At 36.7% G+C, this 11,166-nt stretch overlaps 1 protein-coding gene across 3 annotated transcripts; it reads left to right on the forward strand.

The window, feature by feature from the left end:
* The first annotated feature begins 1,258 nt into the window (after window positions 1-1,258).
* On the forward strand, window positions 1,259-9,436 carry LOC131006247 (uncharacterized). Of its 3 annotated transcripts, XM_057933428.1 has the most exons (15): window positions 1,865-1,967; window positions 2,236-2,380; window positions 3,011-3,097; window positions 3,847-3,950; window positions 4,069-4,119; window positions 5,109-5,280; window positions 5,374-5,694; window positions 6,097-6,300; window positions 6,388-6,900; window positions 7,001-7,210; window positions 7,463-7,651; window positions 7,832-8,004; window positions 8,160-8,312; window positions 8,436-8,517; window positions 8,602-9,436. In XM_057933428.1, exons 3-15 carry the CDS (start codon window positions 3,023-3,025, stop codon window positions 8,989-8,991), a joined length of 2,637 nt encoding a protein of 878 aa, XP_057789411.1. In that variant the 5' UTR covers window positions 1,865-1,967; window positions 2,236-2,380; window positions 3,011-3,022; the 3' UTR covers window positions 8,992-9,436. The 3 variants fall into 3 exon arrangements, with proteins under 3 accessions (XP_057789410.1, XP_057789412.1, XP_057789411.1); XM_057933427.1 differs by lacking the exon at window positions 2,236-2,380 and having other exon boundaries at window positions 1,259-1,967; XM_057933429.1 differs by lacking the exon at window positions 2,236-2,380 and having other exon boundaries at window positions 1,829-1,967; window positions 3,018-3,097.
* The last annotated feature ends 1,730 nt before the right edge of the window (window positions 9,437-11,166 follow it).

Here is an 11,166-nt window from a genome sequence, read left to right on the forward strand (position 1 = left end):
CATTACCCCATAACACAATTTACTATAATAGGACTCATACTTCACTCCTCCACCACACAACATGTGATTTTTTATATAAAAAATTGGACAATTCATATGTACTTTATGCAAAATGACACTTTACTCTTTCCTTTTTTCACATTATGATGGGAGTATTGTCGTAAAAATGCATATACTGTTATTTATTTTAGAGTGGATTTTGAAAATAGTCACTTTGAAATAGTAAAATTAAAAAATACCCACTAAGATAAAAAATTTAAAAAAAAATACCCACATTTACCATTTTACCCTTACATATAAATTTTTTACAAATACCCACAGATTCAAGTTTTAAAGTTTGAATTCACAACTATAAATAGTGTTAGTTGTGAATTCGCGTCAATTCACAACCAACACTATTTCTACTTGTGAATTCACAACCAATAAAACTTGAATTCACAATCAACACTATTTTCAAGTTGTGAATTCACAACCAATAAAACTTAAATTCACAACCAATACGGTCAAGATTCGTATTAAATTTTGTATACAATAATATAATATATTTATAATTCTAGTAGTTGTTTATTACGCTTGGATTTCGATCTTGACTTGTGGTGTGAATTTTGAAAACATGTAACCATTTCAATTTTAAAAGTTTTGAAGTAAAAAAATAAATAAAATTATTCTAAATTTCAATTTTGAAGTCCCGAAAACAAATCACATATTATAATTTGACAAAGGCATTTTAAGAATAATAATATATTTCATATTTTCATAAAAAAAATACCATATTTTTAATGAATGACCATATTTTATGTAGGAGTATATTGTTTTAAATCTAAATAACATGTTTACATGAAATGAGTCAATGACCAATATAGAATTTACTACTCCCTCCGTCCATGAAAAAGAGTCACACTTGAGGTTCGGCTCGGATTTTTAAAAAGTTGTTAAAGTAGGTGTAAGTGAGATAAATGTATAATTTGTTGGGGTATTATTAGCACAAAAAAGTAGAATAAAAATACAATTTTAGTTAAAAAGTGGAAAAAAAGTACAATTTATAAAGAGAAAAGATATGATGTGATGGTTCAAAAAATTAAATAAAATTCTTTTTCATGGACAAAAAAATGGGATAATCATGACTCTTTTTCATGGACGGAGTAATAAACCCCTCGTAACTACGAATTGTAAAAAGCGGAGGAAAAATGGAGTAGTCTGCTTTATTTGAATTCATTACCAAAAAGGGAAATGATTGACAAAAAAGCGTAAAAGGGGTAAAAAAACGCGTCACGTTAAAAAGTCGAGAAATTTTCATGATTTTTTTTTTTTTTTTTTTCATCTTCTTCTTCGAATCACTGTCACACTATCAACACTCTGATAACGAACCACTCTCTCTCTCTCTCCCTCACACACACACACACACCTGAAAACCGTCTCCGATTCTTCAATCACTTCGAAATTGAGTGAACTGGAGCTCAAAAGATCCCCGAGATTGGGATCAAATGGGTCGCAACTCAATACCCCCCGGAGATTCAGCTTCCGACGACGCATCGGCGGCCACATTCCACTCGATCCGCGACCGTTTCGCCTTCAAGCGGTACCACAACGCTAGCAGCGCGGCCGAACTTCCGCGCTCCTCCAAAACGGCGACGTCAGCGCACAAAACCTCCCGATCTCACCACCACAAGCAGCGGAAGCTATCGTTCTACCCATTCAAAGGCAAATCGAGGCTCTACGTGTGCATTTTCACGGTGCTTTTCGTGTTTTTTGTGGCCTCGATGGTTTTGCAGAGCTCGATCATGCTGGCTTTTCGGCAGGGAGTTGGTGGCGAAAGAATGCGGTGGAGGTGGTCGGTGAAGGAGGGGTTGGAGCTGGGGAGCTCGCTGGAGTTTGTGCCTCGGCGGAGGCTAGAGCTGAACGGAAGCCGGCTCGATTTGCTCAGAAGCCAGCCGAGGATTGGTATTCGGCCTCCTAGGATCGCTTTGGTAAGTGATTGATTGATATACATGTTTCTTTAAGATGTAATTAGGAAATTCAAATTCCTATGATTGAACTTGAATTTAAGGTTAATTATGAGCTTATATAGTTATACATGCTGAATTGGTGGTTTGCATGATCAGAGATTTGATAGTTGTTGAAATTATATGCATAATGATCTGGAATGTAAAAGCGTAAGTGCCAAAACCAAATGTCTATGTTTGACGGAAGAGTAGTTCAAATCCTGTTTTCAAATGCTTGTCTTCCTTATTATAGGTGTGAAAAAATGAGATAGAGCTTTGGTGAGTGATAATCACTTCATAATTCCAGCTTCGGCTTGAATAGGATATCAAGAGGATAGGTAAGATGCAAGAGTCACAGAACAGTCACGTGGCATGGCCTTAATTCTGCTGATTTCTAGGTGAATATGCATTTTGTAGCGGATCATTTATCAATTATCTGAATGCTAAAGGCAATCTATGTCAGATAGGTTTAATATTGTTCGTTTGCAACCTTCATACCTTACTCACACACACACGCATGCTTCTTTTCTACCTAATGAAGTGCAATGAGACTGAGTCACTCTTGTCATATTTTAGGCAGTCATCTATTTGTCTTTCTCTTAACTTATGAAAGTGTTGTGGAAAAACCCAATGCCTTTTAACACTTTCCAAACCTAAAACTTAATAAACTTCTGATAATAGCTGCAAGAAGGTGGTGTTTGCATGTGTTAAATATGTGGGTGATTGGACAAGCATTGTAACATTAGGATCTCTCGATTATGGTGTTGCTTTGCCATGTTTTCCGCGATGAGCTATGGAAAATTCAAGTACAAGTTTTGTACTTCGTTATGCTCTAATTTATCTTACCTACCCACCTTGCGCACCTTTTTTCCCTGCAAGGTAGGGATTAGATGTTTGTCCAAATCTTTGATTTCCTTTTGTTGACTTCTAAGATGCATTCTGTAAAAGGCAACAACTTCTAGTATTGCCATATGCATTCCAATTGAAATGCTGTAATATATTTATTCATTCTTTTTTATCAATGCAAGATCTTAGGGAACATGAAGAAAGATCCTTCAGCACTATTGCTGTATTCTTTGATGAAGAACTTAAAAGGTCTCGGCTATCTGCTTAAGGTATTTTTTTCATAACAGTTTGCATTTGATGCTACTTAACTGTTTTGTATTCATAATGACAATTGTAAAACCCATACAAGCTAAGTGCCCAATTTTTTCCTAACCTTCTCCGCTCTTCACTTTCATCTCTAAAACTAAAGGATAATCTCTGTAATTGAAAATTTTCTGTATAAAATAGTGTGCATTCATCATGCTCTGGATATAATATAGTAATTCAGAAAGTGTAAAGATCATTGGAAAAAAAGAGTTCATGCCCAGAAGCTCCAGACCTTGATAGAGTAGGTGTAACCAAAGAATTAGTATAAGCAGCAGCCTCCCTGGAATTCGAGTTGGGAATATTACTTGCATGTTGTATACCTTCTTGAGTGAAAGTGTGCCATAACTCTTAGTACTATTACTCTGAGATAATGGCATAACTACTTAGTAAATAAATTTCTATGAGCTTTGAGTATATGTCCTCATCAACTTCTTAAGCTCTAGTAACTAATATCTTAGTTTGGATATACGCTTCCGCGCATGTGAAATGAAACCACACGTTCTTGCTGTAATAGAAGTGAAAACTATCTAAACTCTTCATATATATATAAGCTAAGAGTCTGCCTTTGTACGTATGAATCTGTAGGAGAAAGTTCTGGAACAAATATTAGCTTGCAGTTGAAACTTGTGATAATATCAGTTACTAAAATACGTCTATATCTTCCTATTATGCACATTTAAAAGTTTACCTATACCCCATATACTTTCTGTAGTTATTTGCCCTCAAAGATGGCAGAGCTCGTTCTGTCTGGCAAGAGCTTGGAGGTCCAGTTTCAATTTTATGGCCTGAAAGATATGGTTACATTGATTGGTCAATGTATGTTTTCTCTTCCATTTCTTCATTTTACCCTAGAAGTTCTGTATGTTAGTTGCATATATTGTTGATTAGTTTTCTCTAGGCACTATAGCTGAGCGATGCCTTTTTCTGCCTACAGTTATGAAGGTATTGTTGCGGATTCCCTTGAGGCAAAACATGCCATTTCCAGGTATTATTTCTTGAAAGAATTTTTTGTGTTTCAGATACATCCTTTAACTTTCATCGCTGGATCTATATCACAAATGAGGCGAACACAAAAGTAAAATACTATGATAAATGAGGCCTAGTGAATATTGTCCTTTAGACCCACTTCTCCCCAGCCCAAATTTAGTTAGCCATTTGAGGTCAGTTAGTTTTGCTGTTTTCTGTCAGTAAGATTTCCTCCCATAGATCTGATTGGTGCACTGATGGCAAGCACACATACTGATAGATATTGTTCCTAACAAAGAGAGAATCTCATACAAATATGACCAGTTGTGAGTGATCAAAATTGTTGTCTAGGAAATTATGTGCAAGCATCATCAATTTGAGCAAAGGTTTTTGGGTACAAGTTTAGCTACAGATTCAGCTGCTAAATAAGTATGTTCCAACAGGCTTTCAACCAGGTAGCTATTGGATCACTATAGTGTAGGGAAATCTACAATACTGACTACATCCTCATGGTCCATATTATCCCTATGAGTGGTTCCATGCTTGCTGTCTATGAGAGGGTGACTGCAGCAAAACTGCTAGAAGTGACTCCAAAGGTCCAATGCCTGCCTGACATAAGGCGATAGTTTATCTTTGTCTTCTCCTGTCTTTAAAGCTTTAGTATGCCATACACCACCATGCTTAACATGCCAACCTTGATATTTTTCCTTAGACTGCATCACCAGTAGATCTCTGAATCAATGTACCACGAAATTTACTTTCCTTCAGTACAGAAAAAATTATTTCTAAGAGAAGACTTGAGAGTTTTCTTGAGAAAAGCTACAGGAGATTGTTCAGTTCTGAAAGGACCATCTTGAACCAGTGCTTCAGTGAACATAACAATAGTTTAGGACTCCTCCACGTTTCCTATTCCTATAGCAAACATGTATGTGATGGATACTCCCATGCAGTGTACACTGCATAGTGCTATTTGGTATTCTATGATTTGTCAATTTGATATCTATGCAGCCTTATGCAGGAGCCTTTTTGCTCTGTGCCTCTGATATGGATTATCCAAGAGGATACTCTCGCCAGTCGTCTACAACTTTACGAGGACAAGGATTGGGGCCATCTCATTTCTAATTGGAAAATTGCTTTCAGTAGGGCTGATCTTGTGGTGTTTCCAGAATTTTCTTTCCCGGTAAAATTCTTTCTGGATTTTTTCTTCTTAAGATGTGACTTATATAAGGATTGTCTTAGTTCTGAGTATTTATTATTCCTCTTCCTGTATCAGATGTTATATAGTGTTCTTGACACTGGAAACTTCTTTGTAATTCCTGGATCTCCAATAGATGTTTGGGCTGCAGAAAGCTATAGTGAGACTCATTCCAAATCTCAGCTACGGAAGGAAAATGGTTTTCACGATGATGACCTGCTGGTTCTAGTTCTTGGGAGTTCATTCTTCTACTATGACCTAGCCTGGGATTATGCAGTGGCAATGCATGATCTAGAACCTGTGCTCCTCAAATATGCAGGACAAAATGATGTTGGATTTACATCAAAGTTCATTTTCCTTTGTGGAAACTCCAGCAAAGTATACAGTGATGCCTTGCAGGTATATGTTTGCAATTGGCTGTTCTAAATGTAAAATTTTTACTGCATCTGTCCATGTGGGTTCAGAAAATGAGATGCCAATAAGGTTTAACATTGCCACATTTGATTTCTATTGGGAAATGATGACGGGTACTCCCTCCAGCAATAATTTGTCGGTACACAACAGCTGATTCTTTTGATAGTTATAATATAATTAGTCCAAATTTGTTCCGTATCATCTCACATTTGATTTATTTTGTTATGATTTATGTATGTACATGTTTGATTCTGGCTCATTTTTTCAAACCACAATGTTGGAAATAGAATTGGATGTGCTCTGTTTGTACCTTCTACTTGAAGAAACTGGCAGTTTTCAGTTCTGCCTTTAATATTATTTTCTACTAACACTGTTACACCTATGTAGGATATTGCAACTCGTCTGGGATTAAAGCAAGGATCATTGATGCATTTCGGCATAAATAGTGATGTGGACAGTCTAATACTGATCGCTGATATTGTTCTGTATGGATCCTCCCAAGAAGATCAGGGATTTCCTCCTTTACTGACTAGAGCCATGTCATATGGGATTCCTATAATTGCTCCAGATTATCCTGTCATAAGAAAATATGTACGTCACATTTGTTTCTCTTTTGAAGTGATCTTGTAGCTATCCTCTGAAGCTTATATTTTCCATGGATTGATATTTTGAATGTAGGTTGTTGATGGAGTTCATGGAATAATTTTTCCAAAAAAACATGCTGAAGCATTAACAAATGCCTTCTCCCTCCTGATATCTGAAAGAAAATTATCTAGATTTGCACATTCTGTTGCCTCCTCCGGAAGGCTTCGTGCCAAGAACATGTTTGCAGAAGAATGCATCTTTGTTCTTGCAAAGTTAGTGGAAGATATCTTTGATTTCCCATCAGATGTCTTGCTGCCAACCCCTGCTTCCCAACTTAAAAATATTGTATGGGAATGGAATCTCTTTAGAAAAGAGCTCGACCAGATATCTAGTGAGAGAGGACATCTGTATATAGAAGATCATTTGAGTGTGAATTCGAGTGTTGTATATGACCTTGAGGAAGACATGATAAGTTACGTTGCATTGGGAAATGTCAGTGGGTACAATCCTGAAGGTCTGGAAGAGGACATGCCAACAGTTTTGGACTGGGAGATCTTGAACGAATTAGAGAGCTCTGACGAAGTTGAGATGCTGGAAAGAGAGGAGGTACAACCATTCTTTTGTCACTTTTGAAGTCTTTTTCATCATTTAACTGCAACCCCCCATTTATCTCTTTTAGCTGATGGCATCCTCTTATGCTGTGTAGGTTGACGAAAGATTGGAGAAAGATATTGGTGAATGGGATGAGATTTATCGTAATGCTCGAAAATCAGAAAAGCTCAGATTTGAAACAAACCTGAGAGATGAAGGCGAACTAGAAAGAACTGGGCAACCAATTTGCATTTATGAGATCTACAATGGTGCAGGGGGTTGGCCATTTCTGCACCATGGTTCGCTATACCGCGGGTTAAGCCTTGTAAGTTCCTCACAACTGGGTTGGTGCATTGTACTTGGATTACTATTTTATGGCCTTATTATGTAAATCTGATGGACCAAGTATCCCCTATTTTCTGATTTCATTTTAATGATTTCTTCCATACTAATCTAAGACCCGATACAATTTTGTTTAAGTATTTAGGTGAGGCCATTCATTTGATTATATTTCTCCTTTCTGTGCATTAACTTGCTACTTCAATAGTACTTTCTTCTTTTTGGCTTGCTGTATCAGTCTACTAGAGCCCGGAGATTGAGTTCAGATGATGTGGATGCAGTTGGTCGGCTTCCCATCTTAAATGACACTTCTTATCGTGATATTCTTTGTGAGATTGGAGGAATGTTTGCTATAGCTAATGGAATTGACGACATTCACAAGGGACCTTGGATAGGATTTCAGTCATGGCGTGCTGCTGGGAAGAGGGTATGCATATTTACTGTCATGTGCATCCATCCTTACACGTAGACCAGTTCTTTTAAATCCAAATTACATAAGAAATTGAGTCCTGTCTCTACTACTCCCTTGAATTAACAATTTTTAAAACATATTACTCATGAATGTCAACGCTGCCTGCATTTGACTAATCTTGCTTGATCATCTCAGGTATCTTTATCTAAAAAAGCTGAAGATGTTTTGGAGAAAACAATACAAGGAAACACTGAAGGGGATGTGATATACTTTTGGACTCATCTCGATATGGATGCCGGTGTTGTAGGACAGAATGATCTGCTTACGTTTTGGTCAACATGTGATATTATGAATGCAGGAAGGTGCAGGTGAGTGTTACCAAATAGCATTTCATTTATTTACCTTTTCAATTCTATACTTATCTTGTTTTCCTTTGAAAAGATCGTCTTAGGCCCTTTAACAATCATTTCGAAACACCTCTAGTTAGCTGACTCATATTCTTTTGATGATTTCAAACTCACAGAGCAGCTTTCGAGGATGCATTTCGAAGAATGTATGGGTTGCCATCAAATGTAGAAGCTCTTCCTCCCATGCCTCAAGGTGGTGGGCATTGGTTGGCCCTACATAGCTGGGCGATGCCTACGTCTTCTTTTCTGGAGTTTGTAATGTTCTCCAGGTACTTCTTTATGCACCATTATCATTTCATAACATACATCTAAGCCGGCTTACTCTATCGCTGCATTACATCGAGGCAGTCAAACGGATAATAGTTAGACTCTAACTGCAACGTTGATCCCAGGATGTTTGTTGATTCTCTTCATAGTCTACGCATGAATTCAACAAACACATCCGCTTGTTTTCTGGGCTTTTCAGAACCGGAGGTATGATTCAAAAATGCTATAACTACCACACACACACACACACACACATACAGAGTTTCTCATGCTGAGTTCCACTTCGTGCAGAAGAAGCACTGTTACTGTCGAATTTCGGAACTCCTAGTAAATGTGTGGGCTTATCATAGCGCACGAAAGATGGTTTACATTGATCCCAATTCAGGCTCGCTGCAAGAACAACACCCTATCGATCAGCGGAAAGGCTTTATGTGGGCAAAATATTTCAACATCACCTTATTGAAAAGTATGGATGAAGACCTTGCAGAGGCTGCAGACGACGACGACCACCCTTACAGACCGTGGTTGTGGCCGTTAACCGGAGAAGTTTTCTGGCAAGGCGTGTACGAGAGGGAGAGAGAGGAGCGATACAGGCTGAAGATGGACAAGAAGAGGAAGACGAAGGAGAAATTGCTAGACCGGTTAAAGCACGGATACAAGCAGAAGACACTAGGAGGATAGACAGGCCGATGATCTCGTTGATGAAACTATCTGACTTGCACATTGCAGCTGAACCAGTTGTCCATTCTCAGATCGGGATCCGAGACGAGGCGTGCTCGTCGCAGCCTCGATTTTCTCACAGCATCGGGGATACTCCCCCGCTGACACGATCATCTAACATTACACGAACATAGGCTGCCGGAGACGGCGCAGCGTGACCAAGGCCACAAGCCAGTCTCTCTCCCTCTCTCTCTACACATGCTTGAAGCTTTTGTAAGTTGGCTCCAAGTATCTATTTGAGGTGTACCAATTTTGAATGCGGTTGTTTTAGTTATACCATAAGCATAGTATAAGACTTGAAAGGTTTCTGTTTTTGTTTCTTAAATTGTATATACCATTCATAATTCATAATAATAACATAATTCTAAAGAAAAACTAAGTCCTTTGAAGGAAACTTCTTTATTTATGTTTGTGGTTGTAATATTTTAATTTTTGTTTTGCAAATTGAACCTGATTTAGAGGATAATTGCATGACTTGAAAAATGTAAAACGGGGTTGCAATTGCATAAATAAACAAAACTAAGTTGTTGTTTGTAAAGTGAAATCAATTTACAATTACAAACAATGTAACGTGTGTGTATTAATAACAAAACTAGTATATGCTCATTCGTGCGATGCACGACAGACATCGAAATTAAATGATAAATTTAAATAATAAATAAATAAATAAAATAATATAAAAAATACAAAATATGTTTTAAAATAAATTATAATAATTCACATCAATTATTCAATAAAATTCTGAATTTAAAAATATAAATTTTCAATTTATACAAAGTGTAATGATATTATAGTTATTAAATAAATTTAAAAATGATTCGATAATGAAAATTTGCATTATGCATATTATTATATAGTATTATTAATCATAATAAATATTTTTCACATATAAACATAAATAAAAAGTTGTAGTAAATTTTTAATGAGGAGATAGAAAATAAAATATTTAAAATTTTTCATAACTTATTCATTTTAAATTCATTTTTGATAATTTTTATACTATATTAAATTTAAGATACATATTGATTTTTTTTCATGAATCAAATTTGATGATGTTTAGAAAAATAATTAAATTATAAAAAATAAAAAGAAAAAATAGTAAAAATTTTGGTGGAAGAAGAGAGAGAAAAAGAGAAGGAAAACATGGAGGGAAAAAAACTCATCTTTTATATATTATATAGATTCAAAAGTCGTGTGCTAAATTAAAACTTAAAGTTTGTGTATTTAAATATTTGGACTATTAATAAACTAGTAGTAATAAATTTGTTCCAGGGTTCATATTTTGTAAATTCGATTTAATTTCTAAAATGTTTTAATTGTATAATCATATTTTGATTGATAACAAATTTAAAATTATTAATTTTTTCGGCAAAAATTCATTCTTGGAATGAGAGTATTATTTTACCAATGAAATAACATCATTTGATTCGTTTTAAGTTTTTAACACTAACAAAAATAGAGAAGTTGAATTTATTCCAAAAGTAAGATGGATTCACTGAAGCGTATTAATTTGCTACGAATTAAATAACGATATTATTAAAACATACTCTCTCCGTCACGTGAAGTATGACACAGTTTTTTTAGTACGGGAATTAAAAAATTGATATTTTGTGTGTTAAGTGTGGTAGATAAAAAAATGAAAATGTGAATAAAAAATAATTTTTTTGCTATTTTTAGAAACGTGTCATGCTTCGTGGGACAGACCAAAAAGTAAATTCTGTCATTTTCGTGGGACGGTGGGAGTAGTGCTGCCAAGGGCCGCCCGGAACCGGCGGTTCGACCCTGAACCGGCCCGCCGGTCAACGGTTCCGGCCCGGACCGTTGACCGACGGGCCGGTTCAGGGCCGAACCGCCAGTTATAAGGGCCGGTTTAGGTTCGCATTTTCCCCAAACCGGAACCGCCGGTCCGGCCCGCCGGTTCGGCCCGGAACCGCCGGTTCCGACGCGTGGACCGAGGAGAGCAGGGCGCAGGGGGGGCAGACCGCAGGCGCAGCAGGCTTGGGGGGGGTGGCAGTGGGCTAGGCGTCCCTAGGCCTTTGACCGGCCACTCTCTTTCTCAATTTCAATTTCAAACTTTGCTTTCATTTCAAATTCAAACATTTCAATTTTCTTATTTTATTTTATTTTTTCAAAATT

Source organism: Salvia miltiorrhiza, chromosome 1 (genome assembly GCF_028751815.1).
Source record: "Salvia miltiorrhiza cultivar Shanhuang (shh) chromosome 1, IMPLAD_Smil_shh, whole genome shotgun sequence".
NCBI classification, from domain to species: Eukaryota; Viridiplantae; Streptophyta; class Magnoliopsida; order Lamiales; family Lamiaceae; genus Salvia; species Salvia miltiorrhiza.